This window comes from Anarhichas minor, unplaced genomic scaffold (genome assembly GCF_050575085.1).
Source record: "Anarhichas minor isolate MPS153535 unplaced genomic scaffold, ASM5057508v1 ptg000136l, whole genome shotgun sequence".
Classification (NCBI taxonomy): Eukaryota; Metazoa; Chordata; class Actinopteri; order Perciformes; family Anarhichadidae; genus Anarhichas; species Anarhichas minor.
Window position 1 is genome coordinate 8,005,978 of NW_027466582.1, and position 17,598 is coordinate 8,023,575.

General features: G+C 42.3%; 1 protein-coding gene across 1 annotated transcript in view; it reads right to left on the minus strand.

Annotated features, from left to right (window-relative positions):
• adgb (androglobin) overlaps positions 1–17,219 on the minus strand; it is a 34,403-nt gene extending 17,184 nt beyond the window's left edge. Inside the window, exons 1-17 of the mRNA XM_076084556.1 lie at positions 16,988–17,219; positions 16,802–16,894; positions 15,620–15,691; positions 15,181–15,354; positions 12,732–12,871; positions 11,843–11,929; positions 10,758–10,930; positions 9,122–9,198; positions 8,221–8,395; positions 7,720–7,813; positions 7,065–7,218; positions 4,729–4,774; positions 3,635–3,728; positions 3,354–3,417; positions 3,115–3,216; positions 1,650–1,758; positions 1,183–1,321 (exon numbers count right to left, since the gene is read on the minus strand). Coding sequence (XP_075940671.1) covers positions 1,183–1,321; positions 1,650–1,758; positions 3,115–3,216; positions 3,354–3,417; positions 3,635–3,728; positions 4,729–4,774; positions 7,065–7,218; positions 7,720–7,813; positions 8,221–8,395; positions 9,122–9,198; positions 10,758–10,930; positions 11,843–11,929; positions 12,732–12,871; positions 15,181–15,354; positions 15,620–15,691; positions 16,802–16,894; positions 16,988–17,176 — 1,982 coding nt within the window. The 5' untranslated portion in view covers positions 17,177–17,219. The remainder of the gene's footprint in view (positions 1–1,182; positions 1,322–1,649; positions 1,759–3,114; positions 3,217–3,353; positions 3,418–3,634; positions 3,729–4,728; positions 4,775–7,064; positions 7,219–7,719; positions 7,814–8,220; positions 8,396–9,121; positions 9,199–10,757; positions 10,931–11,842; positions 11,930–12,731; positions 12,872–15,180; positions 15,355–15,619; positions 15,692–16,801; positions 16,895–16,987) is intronic.
• Between the last annotated feature and the right edge of the window lie 379 nt (positions 17,220–17,598).

A 17,598-nucleotide genomic window follows, 5' to 3' on the forward strand; every position in this document is an offset into this window, starting at 1 on the left:
AATACTGATTGGGTCAAACAGTCAGAAGTGATGTAGCCTAATGTCCTGCCTACCAAGTGCCAAGCTAAGTTCACAGGGCCTGTTCAGGCATGAGAGAGTGGAACCCTGCTTCCTTGGCCCCATTAGCTTTACATAATTCAAACATCACAGCCTAACTAGATGGATGAGCACTGGGGCAGAGCTGGGCTTGTGCTCTGGACAGCATATGAAAGAGAGAAAAGAAGGTGAAGAGTATGGGAAAAATGTAGAAGACGACAGCACACAGGGTCAGTAAACAGATTATAGAAAATAACTAGAGTACCTCATACAGATGGGCTATCAGGGACATGAGGAAAAGAGGTGGCGTGCTGCCCAAAAGCCTGGACATGTCAGCTATTCTCTCTTGGAGAGAGTGTACTATGGGGCAGATGGGCATGATAAGTTGAGTGCTATGAGTGTAATTATGGCTCAGTGGTAATTGCACTGCTGCATACCTGCACCTGACCCCAGAAATTAGGCCCTCTGCTTCTAGGCCAAGAAGCACCCATTAATAGAGACCAGGACGGATGCTTTTTACTGCTTTTCAGAGCATCTGAGGTAGGCAGATATTCTCTGCCTGGCTGTAAAAATCATAACAAGGGTGAAACTCTTTCATCGAAAGCTCCCAAGTGCGCTGTCCAAAAAATGCATATATTTTTATAATAGGTTCCCATGATGGGAATTGAAGCTCTAACCTTGGCATCATTAATGCCAGGCTGATGAGCGCTGAGGGTAATTTAGGGTTATGAGATTCAAGCGTGAGTGGAAAAAGGAAATGTGAAAAGCGATGACATTTTGTTTGGATTCTTATGTTAAATGTGAAAATTTACATAAATTGATGAGTTTAAAATATATCAGAAAATTGCCAGAGTATTAACCAAGCAAGAGACTAGACTGGTCACTCGTGTGAAGACTTTTCCTAGTATGGAGTAGAATGTTTCATTAGCATTGCATGGCAATATCAAGATGTCAATATCTTTACACAGACACACAAAGCATGAAATGGTATACTAACGGATATACTACTGTGTTATAGTTAATGGGGATTACAGAGTCTGGGAACATATATTTTGTGACACCCTAGTCTGATCATGAGCTTGATCTAAGCTTTTAATTGTGATCAATACAGTACACAGTTCTCAGTGTTCATTAAGGCTGTCCTACCCGGGGGGTAAGTTAAACATGGTGGCCTTTGAGGAGGTGGTCTTGATGGTGAGTACTGGCAGCTGAGATTGCAGGCTTCTCCAGGAGTAGGCCTGGGCGATGAGAACTGAAGACCTACATGCTGCGGACAGTTCCTTTTCTATGAGGTGTTGGAGAGTAGAGAGAAAATGTGTACTGGTGAAATATCAGACACATAGTAGGCCATATCCATGGAATGTTCATACATTGTATGAGTGTTTTTATGAATATGTACATATACTGTTTATTCCAAATAGGTTCCAGGGTATGGTTTGTGCATACTTATAGAGAGTTAGAATTGCCGTTAGCAAATTGTCATCCCCCTCATACTGCCTTCTGGATGTTAGAGACTTGAGTCAAGCTCCTTACATTACATGCGTCAGAAAATCCTTTTGTTTGTGAGCATCTAGGTAGGGGTGTGTGTGTGTGTTTTATCGATAAATCCTTACTCTCTTCAGCTGCATCTCCCCAGAGAAGCAGAGCAGAGAAGCTGATGAGGATCTGGAGAGGTTGCAGGCTGTCCACACACAGGTAGTAAGTGCCTCTCACCTCTGGACACTGGGGGGTGGGGGTGGGGGGGGAGATACAAAGACACACACATACACACTGGCCTTACTTATCAGTGTGAAAGCAGACAAGGAAAAGAACAAGTGAAAGAGAGAAAGAGCAGAAAGCTGTAGGGACGAATGATAGATAAACTGATAGAAGGGTGGCTTAGTTCAAGAGACGGTGGATGAAAACACAAAGGAAGAGAGGGAAAGAAGGGCAGGTAAATGGAGGCAATAAGAAGAGATAGAAAAGAGCCGAGTGAGTTAAAGAAGCTTTTTAAGGTGGTACTGACATAGGAGAGTAATATAAGAAAAAGCATCCAGTGAGAAAGACAAAAGCAGGAGACCGAGAGATGTGCAGAAAAGACAAATAGAGAACAAGAGAAGAGGGAGGGAACGCATACGTGTCTGGAGTGACAAGCAGACTCAGCAGTCTATAAACACAGACGTGCAAACTCACACTAACACACAGTCAGACAAAAACCTGCGCTACACACAAACGCACACTGTTTTTTACACGACTACGGTACTTTTACCAGACACCAAATCAGACTAAATGTCTGTTGTGCTGGTGCCAGTGAAGCAGATAGCGATTACATTTGTAATGTATTCTAAGATCCTCCTCATTACTTACAAAGCTTTGCACAGCTTACAATCTGTGGATATCCTTGAATTTCTAATCCTTCAGGAAGCTGCATCTTTTTTTGTACCTAAGATAAATGACCTGTGCCTATAGAGCCTACTGCTGTGGCCTCAGACTCTGAAACAGACTGCCATTAAATGTTAGGGCAGCAAACCTCGTGTCAGTCTTAAATGCATGGTTCATTGTTGGCCTCGGAAAAAACGGTTTGACAAAACACCCTTAACTAAAAGATGTAGCTATTTACAAGATGCCAAAATGTTTCTGTTCACCCTTGAACAGAAACAGGGTTTTAAGATGTACCCATTTATCATGCGCTCATATCTCTTGAAATGTCTAAAACTGATTTTCTTTTAATATTTTCCCACAGGACTCTGAAGTTGTTAGTTAAATGATCATTTCTTTATTCACGGTTTCTCTCCATTAATGGTATTAAATGATGTAGAGGCTCTGTAAATATTTGAAGCGTGTGAAGCTTAGAGACTTGCCAGACACACATCAGTTATCTGCGGGGCGTCCATGTTTTCCCAAGCAGACGTATGTGGGATGCATTTAGATTGGAAGTCGGGAATACCGACTCGGAATTATCCATTTCCGACTTGCAATGTACTGCAGCATGTGTACAGAGTAAGATTGAATCACACATAGCACATTTTATGCTCATTTGCATTTCTTGGAGCATGTGTGTGATTCTGTGTGTTTGTATGTGTGTGTGTGTGTGTGTACTTCAGGGCTTGCTACAGTAGATTTCACAAGGAGGGATCCAGTGGAGTCTGTAGATGACCCACTACAGTTGGTGCCTGTTGCAGTTTTGGACAAGACGGCTCTCTGCAGAACACAACAGCAACATTAATAACAATCTATCCAATACAAACAAAAAGCATTAATGTGTCAAAAACACGGAAAAGTTTGGGAAAATATCAGCACTGGAGACCAAACATTCAGAAATATGTCACATACTTTACCTTAAAATGTGATTTATGGATATGATGTGGGTAGATTTGCGGTTTATGAAACACCAAGAGTGTCCTGGAAGAAAATGACAAATAAATTAATAAAAGCAATTATAATCTTTACCACATCATTGTTTAGCCCCTTCAACCATTCTCTTCTCACAACTGTCTGTGTTTATCGATTGGTACAGTATGTTTGCACATGTACATAAGTACATATTTGTGTGTGTGTGTGTGTGTGTGTGTGTGCGTGTGTGTGTGTGTGTGTGGGTGTGTGTGTGTGTGTGTCTCACTGAAAGCATTTAGCAAAGTCATCCAGGTCCATCCAGGTCTTCTGCATGATGGGTTCCTCAGTTACAGGCTCCTCCAATGCAGTTTTGGGTTGATCTGGAAGGGAGATTCATTTATGATTAATATTGTTATTAAGAAACATTTTTGGTGGGTTAGACATTCAGTTAGAGATAGAAGAGATATGGATTATAAAGTACTTTAATTAATATCAGTCATTATTGTTAATACAACTCTGCAGCATCTCAATACATGTCCTTATCAAGCTAGTAGCATGAGAGATGAATGGCGCTTTTCATGCCACACTTAATACCAAATAGATATAGACCTGCCTGTGAAATCTCACATTTTTCAAAATGCTGCATGTAAGAAAATGCTTTCCCTCTTGTGACTCATAGCAAGTTATCCTAGATTCAAATCATTATCTTAAACAAAGTGCGCTGAATTGGCCAAACTCCCACATAATGGCATAGTGTAAGCGCACATGCACATCCATACTCCCACTCACTCACTCCCACTCACTCACTCCCACTTACTCAATGCATGCAGAGCAAAGTCATAGACAACGGCACACAGACACACTCTCCACCAAAATAACAACAGACATGCGCACACATACACACAGTTGCTCTGTGCCCCCAGGCTCTTCTCAAAGTGAGAAGTCTGATCAGAAAGCTGAGGCTGCGAGGGCCAGTGTCTCTGCTGCTGAGCAATGGTGGTCCGCTAACTCAAACTGCAGGTGTTACTAAGCAACTAAAACGGGGGCAGAGAGAAGGCAGGGAACTGGCTCGTCATGAGGCATGATTTCAGTCCCATCTTCTTCAAAGTGTCTTGGCCAACAGACAGAAGCATGGAGAGAAAGATGGAGGGAGTAAAGGCGACAAACGGACATCCTTTTAATCATATTAATACTGGCTACGCTGCACATATGCTGTTCAAGTCGACCAATAATGAAGACCTTCACTACATTCATCATTTCCAATAAAACTGAATTAATGAGCATCTGCCCCTTCTGGTCACCTAATATTTGACCTCAGATAAGGCAACCTTATTTTCAACATTAATGAAGGGCCGCGCAATGCAAAAGAACAGCTTTTACCATTGGAGATGTCATCATTGTCCTTCTTCATGTCCTTTGCAGTAACCTTAGGGAGAGGGAGAGAGAGAGAGAGAGAGAGAGAGAGAGAGGCATGAACAGTGAGTTGCTGCTAGAGTAACACTGCCAGAGATACGCCTCCGCCCTCTAGTGATTCCATGCCAGCTGTGGTGTTGCGCCATTCTTGCCGAACACCACAGGACACGAGACACGGTTTAATGTGACAAGGGCTGCTCAAAGCTAAAAAAAAAAAAAAAACACCACCAGGGAATACCAGCTCTAATTTACTTTGAGACGAGTTATTATGTTGTTTAGCATGTTTCCTCTCTTAGAGGGGGATTACGCAAATGCTCGGATTTCATGCTCGTCTGCCCGACACAATAGAGAAATACAGCTAATGAGTCATTATCAAATCCTTCAAATACCACACACACTTCTGTGTGAGCAAGGCACGAGATGGTGTGATCAGGAGAAGGGCATCACCGCTGCTTTGATGACTAAGCTAGATTCAAGTGGTACACCTGTATCAGCTAGCTTCACTTTCCACCAGAGCCCTGGTGAATATCCAACAGTTTACTCAGCTCTGAATAGGAATCATGTCTTTGTGTGGTGTTACTTCAAAGCAATACCAGCCAAGACTCTCTGGGTGATTCAGAGTAAGTGTGTGTGTGTTTGTGAGTCACCACTTATTTGAATAAGTACCCGGAGACCCAGACAGACGGAAAGAGGCATTTGGATTGGGAGGTACACTTGACCTCCTCTCTACCACTATAGCAACACTTCCACTGCAACAAAAAAATGTGAATGTGTGTGTGAAGTGTTTTAGCTCTAAGGCGTGGTCATGTCTCATCCACCCACAGCATGCTATTTGTTAGATTGCTTACCTGTGTACAGTAAGAGGGCATTCAGACTGATACATCTTACACACAAAGCTCCCGGGATTTTAAGCTGCTACTTTTGGAGCAGCAGCCATTTTTTTTTTCTGTGATCACATCACAGTTATGGATTGATGGGTAGACGAAAGCACATTTCTTTAATCCCACACTTCATGGGGCTTTATTTTCCACAGCCAGAGTTAAGTCTTTGCTCTCCAAGAAACTCTCTCCATATTTCACATTTATAAAGTGTACATGAAAGAAAATGTTAAATACAATCAAGTTAAATATATCTTTGTTGCAATTTACAGTAAGTTGACAAGCAGAAGGATATTCACTGTTAAACCAGGTTCTAATGATTTTACCCACACTAATGTTGAGTGAGTAGGCCATAGAGGGTATTAGCGACAGCATGTGACGTGACCTTGCTATATTTTAGGAGCTTGGCACAGAGGTTGATATCGTTGCTGACAGAAACAGAGGGAGGGGTCCAAACAGCAAAAAAAAAAAACCTTCTCACTTGATGTACAGCCCCCTCAGCACGTGACCCACCACACACTTGCGAAGAGCGGGAAACACACACTGAGTAAAAATGTGGCACACATACTCAAACCAATCCACATGAGTGCACGTTCACATGCACATCAAACCCAAATGACACATCAAATTAGCATGTCCATACTGCCCTAGCCTAACCGCGCTATAACTGGTCACAGTTACACAAGAGGGCGATTAATATAAACTCTATTTTTTCTCTGTATGCTAGGAGTGAAGTGTAATAATGAAACCCCCAGGAGACTCTGACACTGATGGCTCACCATCTAATTGCACTGCTTTTTTCCATCAGCACAGTACACGACCTCGCCCTGTATGAAAACCCACGCACTCCGTTCACCACCACCACCAACACACAACAGAGGTTCCCTTTTCTCTTTTCTCTGTTTGCTGCTCTGCTTTCATCTCTCCCTGTCCAACTGTCACTTTCTCTCCATTTTTCAGTCCCCCTCCTTTCGTATTCTGTGTAGTTGCCCCCCTTCTTTATTCCTCTCCATCATTGTTTCTACTCTCATCTCTGTGTCTGTCTGTCTGTCTCTCTCTCTGGTGCTGCCCGCCCTCATCTCCCTTCCCTCACTGGATCTGTCTTTAGTCGGCAAGTGCCCCTGGTCAGTGGTGGCCTGGCTGGGAGACAAGAGAAGTGACTTTGAGACTGGGGGATGGCAGCCTTGTTGTCACTGACACACAGGGCTACTCTGATGAGCCTTCAACTGCATTCTTACAGGGCAGACAGCATTACGCTGGGCTTCACAGATCCTTATACCTCTTTCAATAAACGGCGTGGGTATCTACACTTTATTGAGGTTATTTGTTCAACAACAAGATGCTCCTTAAAATGTTAAACACACACACACACACACTGAATATAGAAATCATCTCTGTGCCCCAGCAGACAGTAGTTCTATGTACCTCTATTTTGTCTTCTGTGATGTCTGGTGAGTTAGTGGTGCATTCAGCTGCATCTGGCTGAAGGCCTACTCTGTATTCGGTCTCCTCTCTCTCAGCAATGGACACCAGAGGGGATCCGTAGGAGCGTTTCCTCTGGGCGCTCTGCTTGGCCTCTCTGTTATGTGGACATATAGCACATGCACACATCACATCATACCGCATCTCATCTCACGGTGACACATTTAGAAGCAATACATCATATCATCTACAAATGAGTCATGCATGTCACATAATAGACATCAAATGACACCAGAACAACATAACACTGTAGCACCGTAATGCTGCTTTGATATGCGACTTTCTTTCTTAGCTTAAGAATGCAAGCAAACATTTCTTTAGGTGAATATAGTGGGGAAAAAACAATCTTGATAACATTGTAGGCTTCGACACCCATATAGTTTACATTTTTCAACTGCTACCTGTATATCATTGCCCTGTTGCAGAGAGAATGGTAGAGTAAGAGGATGAGGAAAAGACTAATGATATCATGATAACGTTCTTTTTTGATCCCCAGATGGAGTCTGTTTTCCTGCTTTGCTTTCTCTACAGTGAGGCGACAGCGAAGGTTAGCTAGTATAGAAAATACTCTTTAAACGACACAGTTAAGTGTACACACAACTCAGGTATCCGGTCGACGCTGCTCTTGGCAGGATAGGAGAGAAAAGGGCTGGCGACTTCAATGAACTTCTCTGGTTTTGACAAAGGAAGCTCTGCGAAAAGAGAAAAGGGAGAAAAAGAAAAAAAAGTCTCACACATCATGCCGGCACTGCTTTTTACTGCATTTTTTTGTTTCACCCACAGATCAGCTGATGCCAGATATGCCCAAGCCAGCAGCTATTTTCATTGCAGAAATATTGTAGCTATCGTCCTTTTTTTCATTTCAGCATGTGGTACTGTATGCCCTCTGTGCAGCAGGTTCTGAAGCTCCTGCATTAGCACTCGCTCTCCTTTCAAGTCATATTTATTTATGAAATGCACCTACACTCTATCACATAATTTGTGCTTTTCTATTTGTTTGATATCCTCCCCTGCATCCTACTCCTGGTTTACCCCTCGCTAGCATTTTTTCCAAACTTAATTTTTTCATTTCCTGCCTCCTTCTTTGTCTCTCACGCACTTTGTGGTTCATCGGTGACCACGATCTCCTTCCGCGGGCGGATGAGTTTCCATTGGGGTACAGGTGGAGGTTTGGGTGGTGCCTCCAGCTGGCATGCCCTGGTTCTTGTCAACAGAACAATGTGGCTGTGCAGCAAGGAGAGACCGTACTGACGAAGATACTCTGAGGAATTAGCCTGCGTACCCGCATATAGACAAAGAGACAGAAATAAACACACATGCAGTACTCACTCGTGAAAATACATAAATGCAGTTTAAAACATATTCTCCCATACTGAGAATTACTGTCACCTGCAACCAACTCGACAGATGAATCAAGTCAAAACTCTCAAAATGGGATTCTGACCGAGGATCAGAGACTGGAGGTGATGAAACACCTCCAACAAAAATAAATCCTGTCAAATAATTATCCTTATCATGGATGTAAATAATAAAACAAGTGAAGCCTGTTGAGGAGAAGCATCCAAATAGAACACACCATGCCCCCAGGTCACAAGTACTGTTATGTTTCATCTCCACCACCCACTTTGGGGATCTAGATAACATTTTTCACATAACTGTGCTATATAACAGAGGTGATTAAGACAGTATATATTTTTAAAAAGTACTGAAATAATGATATGTTTTCACATTGTAACGTGTGAGTTAATGAAATTAAATTCCCCATTTAAAATGACTCTGTCTTTATATTTATTTGAATGCATATGGGTAAACACACAAATGAGCGAGAATGTCTCCATGAAGGTTAAACCTTAAAGATGCTTAACGCGAGATTGGGAGCATTTGAAGATCTGAATACAGTCTACAGTAGGTGAAATCTCATTTTCATAGATGCTGATGCTTCTCGAATAAGCTAGTGTATGCATAGCCAGCGAGAGAGGGGGAATAGAGAAAAGACAAACCATTTGTCCAAACCCAAAGGAATTGTTATGTGGCTGTAGTGGGTAGTAGCTGGCACACACCACCACCTCGGGGGTACCTGAGGAACGCACACAAAGAAGACTGACATAAGTAAGTGTCGGTATATGCAAACTCACACAGTCAAACATGCACACACATGCAAAATGAGAGATACTGTCACTGAAATGATTGACTGACTGATTCAACTTATTGATATAATAAAAATGTGTGCCATCTACCAATGAAAAGTTAAAAGTAAAGCTGATACAGACAATAAAAAGCTACATTTCTAAATCAATGTAAAATGTAAGCCTGGAGATGTGACAGCACTATTGGCCTCCACAGGTATACATAAGGCAACAAGAGAGAGTATCTAGGTTATCTATGGATGGCCCTTTCCCCCATGGTGCATCTCGGAGTATGGTATAAGGAGCACATGGGCCAGGAGACATGGAAAATCAATTTGAAGGACCATGATGAAAAGAGATTGAAGCGCTGCTACACTAATATAAAGGCTACACATTAAGAATTGAACAGAGAAGTGGTTCTCATGCTGCATAGTGATTTATGCATTTCAATCTGTGCATTTCAATGGAACACTACAGAGGGCACCGAAAAAAGAAAAGAGAAAGAATGTTAAGGTTCTTTTTGTGTTTGCATGCATGTATGTGAGCACCATGTAATGCATTTCCCTAAAGGATAACTGTTCTGTGAAGTAATACAACTTTGTGCGTGCATGTCATTACATTATGTTAGTAATATCCAACACTTTTGTTGTTGTAAACATGTGGAATTGTAGAAGAGACCGAGTCACAGATTACTGGCAGAGAGAACAGGTGGGTAAATATGAGAGCAAAAGAGAGGGAATTGAATTCATACTGCGGCCCACTCGTGTTAATGTGAAGGTGTCAGTATTTTTTTTTTTAATTAATTGTACAAACTTTAAAAAGCCTTTACTGTATCTCTCATGACCTGAAACAACTCCAAGCCACACACTCTTTTCTGAGGACACGTTTCAATCCTGCCTTCATCACATAACCACATTCGACTTGGAAGGCTCTTCTGCCCTGCGGGAACGCCAAATAATTCACCCTGCCACTGCTCCCTCTGCTGGCTTATTTATAGTCCACCATACACACATTAACCCTCCCTCCGCTACATAATACATGGGCTTGGGAAAACAGGAAGTGATGCTTGAAACATCAGGAAAGAGGCAGAGGAGCAATGGCAGGAAAATGTAGGTCATTTGCAGGATGGCATGATAGTGACCAACGGAGTAAATCAACAATCAATGCTGTGAATGTTAAAAGGCTTAAGCGTTATTACTGCAATAACAGAATTGAATCATTGATACGCTTGTGTTTTTGTAGGACAATGAAATATTCATTGTCATGCACCATAGAAGTTGAATTATGGATGCAGAGGGAGGAAAATGGAGATTTACACACTGTGCACACATACTGTATACAAATATGTAGTACAGTACTGCACATATAGATTGATTTCATTGACTAACTCAATTAAATGTCCAAGCAAAGTATGTTATGTATGTTTCCGGGTATGCATGTGTGCATATGTGTTTGCCTTTCTGTGTTTGTATGTCTTTGTGTCTGTTGACAATTCATTAACAATTCAGACCTTGACTTTTCTCTGGCTCTGGCAGCTGACTCTCGCTGTCATTACAGCTGGAACGTCTCCCTGCAGCTGGATCTGCACTCTGAGACTTCGTCTCCGGCAAACTCTCATCTGGGTGTGCGAATATGGGAATGGTGTCTTGTAAGAAATCCCACGTTTTTCCCAGGTATACAGACCTGAGAGGAAGTTAAATAAACTAGGTTACAGGCTACAAGGGATGACATTAATATAAAATCTAAAAAGATGTTAGGGTGTCCAACACAAAAGTACAACTTTTGAGCACTAATGTTGAGCTCTCATGTCTATCATTGACTTCTCCTATTCCAGATGACATCTACTGTTTCTGCATTCTGTCTTAGCCCTGATAATATTGCAGTTTCTGTTCCCGTTACTGTGTATATCCCTCTATTTGCAATACAATGGGTTGTTACATCTCTCTCTACAAAAGTACATAATACTATCATCTCTCTACTTCAATACGTCCTTTGGAAAATAGTTTTTACTGAAGGCAAGCTAAGCACAACAGGTTCCTGTTGTGTTATGTGTGTGTGTGTACAAGCACATAGGACTGCAAGCCGATGTGTCGCGAATCAATGTGAAACACAAACACTGCCGTACTCAGTGCTTGTAGGTATTGATAGATTCCCAAGACTAACAGCAGGTTACCTGCTGAGCAACAGAAGAAAACACTCCCCAGCTCCACTCCAAAACACTGCTGCCCCATTAAAGTTCTATCACTGACAAGCTGAGAATCTCCACTCCGCACTGCCTCTCCTCCCGCTTTATCATGAATTTCCTTGTTTCCATTTTAGACCCGAGTTCTTTTCTCCCAAAGAGTGACTTTCCATATTATTGTAGACAAATACACTTCTCTCTCCCTCTTTGTTCCAGTATGCTTTATAAATTAGGAAAAATCCACAGCTAGTCACACTGTGTGAGTGCATTGAGGGCCACAGCCTTTATTGTGCTAAAACTGGCAATAGTCAGTTCAATTCTCACAAGCATTCTATTAACAAAAGGCACGAATATGGGGGACACTGACATACAACAATTAGCACAAGAGTGGAGTAGACCAATGAGGACCTTACTTTATCGGACAGATTTCTGGGATCCAGCCAGTGAGGGTGTGGATAAAGGTGAACTCGCCCATCTCTCCGTAGACCTCAGACACTACACTGAGAAACACACAAGGAACGGTTTAAAAAAAAGAAAAAGACAACTGTGCAAGAAACCCAGCAGTCCCAGCAGATACCTGGGCAAAGTTTGGTACGAGTTGAGTATGAAGCCTTTTCACTATGACTCGTAAATAATTCATAAGAAGAAAAGCTCCTTTGTTTCCTGTCTTGGATGAAACATTTATGTCTCAAACTTCTGTGGACACAGCCACCTTTACGCATGCTATGTTGCCCCGTCGCAGACACACACAGTGCCCGTCTGTCACCAAATTCAAGACAGCTCCAAGGCAGAGATTAGGCCAGGTGAAGGTTTGGCTTAGTCAGCAAAATGCACTCTGTGGGCGTTCTTGTGCATGAGTGTAAGCTTGAGCAGGTCCGGTTTACTTTGTTAGGTTCAACATGCACGTACGTGTCAGCCAGGAAATTAACATCCTCAACCCTGATTTCTCCTGAAAATTCTCCTTCTGTAATTTTAGACCCACATTTAAAAAGGTGCTTGATGCGAGATTTGGAGCATTTTGATTGCTTCGCAACAGCTCTTAACATGGCGATGCCTGAGCCAGCAGCTAAAGGTGCGAACAGCACTAACAGTACTTAGTGTGCAGAGTTAGTATACAGAGTAAGTACGCATAGTGTGTGAGTTATTTCTACAGTGGTCGTATTAGAGTGACACATTCTTGGAATAAGCTTGAGTCTGTTTTTCAGCCGTCTTACTTTTAAGACTATTATTACGGTTTCCCAACTCCTTATGGCAGCACTGAGGTATGTATGTATGTTATGGTTGGAATGTACAGTGACTCACTTTGTGCTGGCCACTTTAATGAGAGCCTTGGCTAACAACATTGGCCACAGCTCCGACTGACAGGTGGAGGCAGGAAGAAGAAGGTTGTTTTCCTCATCAAATGGCATCGAATCATCTACTGTTATCTTCCTCCAACAACCCTAAAAGCAAGGGAGGAAGACAAAGAGTTTAACAATCAATGCACCTCAAGTAGTAGTTCTACGAAATTTAACATCGTTTTATAACGTTTTTGTCCTACGACATAAAATGTGCTAGTAAATAGGCCACTCGTGAATTTTGAAGCTTTTATGTGTCTTAAAAAGAGTGGTTGCTAACAGGTGGCTAAATGAGACTACTAAACATCATCCCACCGAACACTAGTCCTCCTTCAGCTTTGTGGTGTTTCTTTTTAGCCTAAACTTAGCTTTTTACTTCTGGCAATTGTAATTGTATTGAGTCTCAGAATCCTCAAAAATTCAGTTCAGCTTCAAAAGAGGCATCACCTCAGAGCATAGTATACTATCCTGAAACTGATGAAAAACTGCGTTTTGCTACATGCATTGATTCATATTTTAGCTGCTATACATTCCCTCTTGCAACTCTGAGCCTCTCACTCCAGAATGGAGCATTGCCTTCAGGCAGAGCAGTGAAGTGGCACTGGCATCGACTGATCAGCCATCAGCTGATTCATCCATGCTCACTATCATCGTCTCATGGATGCATCGACACGTCGGCCGTCAGCTGACTAGTAGCATCCAATCACAATCATACGAGTGAACTAGGTAGCCTTCCTAACCTTACGATTCAAACTTTTATTTTGCTGAAACCTTCGTGCAGCTCCCTCCAACACCTCAAACCCCTCCAAAAGTGCTAAGATTTGGGTATTGTTCTCTCTACTAGGATCCAATTCACGCACGCTAACAGGTTTGACTGAATGTATACTTTAGTGTGTTATGCCATGTGTTCTCCCACTGCTCAGATTCCTTCTTTATAACCATCTGCATGTCAGAGGAAGCTTGTCTAAACTCCCAAATCCTTTACCAAACAGTCAGTAGATGGTGGTGGGAGATACAACTACATTTAAAAAGGTAATAAGAGCTGAAGCTTAACATCTCGGATATGTGATGTTCACATTGCAACACCTCTCCTAGCATTAGCTACCTTATGCTTGCATATCCTGCTTGGTGTCAGAGCTTGTTACATGCTGTCTGCGGAGTGGTCTGTCTACTGGCCATCTGGGGCAGTTTCACACTGCTTGTAAGAAAAAGCAGCACAAGCAGGTGATAATCTGACTGACTGTTCACAGCTGTGTCTCTCCTTATCTATCAGAGCAGTGTGCACTAGCAGGACTAGATGCAGTGTGGGGGCGAGCACACTTTATTTCTTTCTTGCTTGTTCTTCCACTGTTTTGTCGAGCCATCGCCTCGAGGAGGAGCTCGATGTGTTCGCAGATGGGGTAAACTACAGTGTGAAAGGAGGAAAGAGGAAGCAAAGCAGGAAAGGAGAGACAGAGTTGTGTAGGACGGTGAAAAACAAGGTGAGAAAATGAGAATGGATATTCACAGCGGCGTGAAGGAGAAAAAAGAAAGTCGGTGTGGAACAATACAGAATCGAATGAGCAGGGGAGAAAAGGAGTATCCTATGAGCAAAAACAGGCGAGGAAATGGAAGGGGCGGTTGGGGGCTGGGTGCTTCATGCAATCTCAACAACCATCTGGTAGCGTGCTATGGTTGGCACGGGGACCGCTGCCTACAACCGTGTCATGCTTGTTTGTCAAGGCACGAGTCACAGTGTTACAGAACACAATCATTTTTAGCTCTGTCTTTTTTCACTCTCTCGCTGACCCAAATCGTAGAGCTGGAAGAAGTTCCCTTTCTGAGATGACACATTGATGTAGTATCTCCCCTACACGGAGATCTGTGGCAAGCAACACACACACACTGCAACTCACAGGCCAGCAACTTCAACCTGTATCACAATGCAATGATGAGCTTTATTTAAACAGGAGAAAAAAATCCTTACACTCGCACGTAATCAATATGATTGACACTGCAGTGCACAAAGCCCTCCAGGGGTTGTGCCTGCTCTCATGGTCTTACTAGGCATAGATACCCAACTTGAGCCTTGCTCTCTGAGAAGAACGATATCGTTCTATTCATCAGAGAATATATGAAGCCCGGACACTTTTGGCACAGTAGTGAGACTGATTGATTTGAGCCCTGAGTGGATAAGAGTTTCTCATCCCTTCCCCCCACCAACCCTCAGTCCATCCCCACCCCCCTTGCATCTGCGGCATCCTCTGTGGTCTGATCTTACAATGCAATTTCATGTCATCCATTTCCTAAAATGCGCCTCTAAAAATGTCTGACTACCAAAGAGGCGTTGTGAAGCAGAGACTTCATCTTCAGGGATGTCAACATGTTGGATCCACATGTGTGGATGGGGGTTTGTATGCATGTGTCAGGCTCACCATCCAATAGAGTCTGACCACGTATTTCCCATAGTTGTTGTAGAGAGGCACATGACCTTTCACCACATTACACAGCGAGTAGATGTGCTCCCAAGGGCTCCAACAATCTTCTGTAAATATGCCGTTATGCAGCGTCTGAACAATACAGATCTCACTAATGAGCCACCTCATCAGCTGGATCGAAGATGGAGGAGAGAAGGGAGACAAAAGTAATCATTAGTTTAACCACCACCAACCAATCTTTAAATCTATTGGCTGAATCTAATCAATTATCTGATTAGAAGGGCATTGCATTACCCCCCGTCTATTTCATTTCTGTCAATCAAACATCACTCCGTCTGACATCTGAATTACACTATCCAGGTGCTGTTCGATACAGGTTACCGAAAAGTCAGCGCGATCTTACATAGAAAAGTAGAAAACAACCGTTGACACTAACCTCACTGCAAATAAGATGATCATTGGGGGAGATTAGGTCAAAGGTGATTTGATTTTCAACAACGGTAGGGACCTAAAATAAAGCACATCATTGTTTTCATTAAAAGGCACAGACTGAAACATTCCACCTCCGACAAACTGACATGAATATGTAACCTGCTTAGTACTTAGCTGCTCATCCCAGGTCCTAAACTGGTCTCACCTTGTAATGATACTCCCAAGAATGTGTCTGGGATGCATATTTCACTAACAAGTTAATAGACTCTACTACGTTACTAATTAAGAATAAATGAATGTGTCAGATGATGGTGAGAGAGCTCAGCTGTGGGTCAAGGTAGGTTGTGTTTTTTTCTCCCATCATCACAGCAGCTCTAAGTGAGAGCAGAGCAGAGCTTTAAATTATTTCCGTCAATAACACTGGCTTTGTAAATACAGACGGGTAAAGACTTGATGAAGAGTGTGTTTCACAGTACAGCTGACGCGTTGCCTGCATCTGCACGGCTGATTGCTTCTGCGATTAGCTCGTGTTCCTCTTCTATGAAATGAATGCAATGCTTTTGACATCTTGAAGGAAAAGGCAGCTTGTGACCTGGCAAGGACCGATTCAAAATGCAGGAAGCTTCCAGTAATTGCTCAATACTGCACTAAGAGGGGGGGGGGGGGGGGGGGGCAGAAAACTGTGGTGATGCAATTAAAACTTCATTGGAGGCAACTGGAGAGCAGATTTGCTTAACTACATTCCACACTGTGTCAAAGACACACAACATCTAATGGCTGCAAACAAATGACCACAAAATCCTACAGGAAGACAATATTGTCATAAAAGGGATTATTTTTTTTCTGACCAACAATCCAAAAATCCACATAAATCCAATTACTGTGAAATGGGATGGAGAAAATAGCAGCTCTTAAGAAATTAAACAAACAAATGTATAGTTTTAATGATAAATTAGATAGAAAGTATAATCAATTTGTCATATAATTTGACATGAAATGATGTAATCACTGATATGTGCTTACCTGTATGACACATACACTGGCTACTGTGTATTACTGTTATGTGCATAGTGTGGTACACATCCCAGTCCAAGTATAAAGCACTTTTATCATTATAAAGTGACATTGGATGTAGACAGAGACTACCCCAGCAACCATATCATTAACATAGAAGCATGAAGGTTACCTTGTTTACAATAAACTCCGTAGGACGCTTCCAGGAGTGCACTTTTAAAGATGGAGGCAGTGAAAGTTTCCCCTCAGGATTTTCAAAAAACGGCTGCAGACAAAAGCAAATAATATGTGATGTCCTATACACTGTAAAGTATATATTGCTGATGGCAAATTCATTTAATTTATACTCCAGATTTACAGCATTGTGACTCTTGTTCGTCTTCCCATCTTCAGCTCCTTTACTCGAGTCCCATTTCTCCTTGTTGACTTCTGCATCATTCCACTCTGGCCAAATGGGAAATCTGCATCTCCAAACGCCTGCTAGGCTCTCAGAGGAGGCTACTAGGGACGCTGCTCTGAAAGGATGACACATAACTCTTCCTTTCATTTGTTCTTGGCTTCCCTTTTGTCAATATTGAGCAGCGAAATGAGCCAGCTCAGTACCAGAGATTCAGTCTCGAGAGTAAACCCACCAAAGTCCTGTTTACCCTTTCATAGTGGAGTTGACATTAGCTTATACTGGCTAGCTGTCTCCTTCATGATGATCAAAGACTGTATTTAGACGTATGAGAAGTTAGTTAACTTCTAAAGTGGCTACAACATATTGATATATAACGTTAGGGTCACTGCATCTGTGTATTAACCTAAATAACACAATGAAACCAGCCAAAGTTTGAGTATGACGTTCTGTCAGGATTAGCAAGCTTCCTGAACGCTAGCTAACTTAATTAGTTTATTTGATGATGTGTTGCTAACGCTAATGCTAACCACAGCTGACCTTAATTAACGCTAATAGCCAGCATTACAACT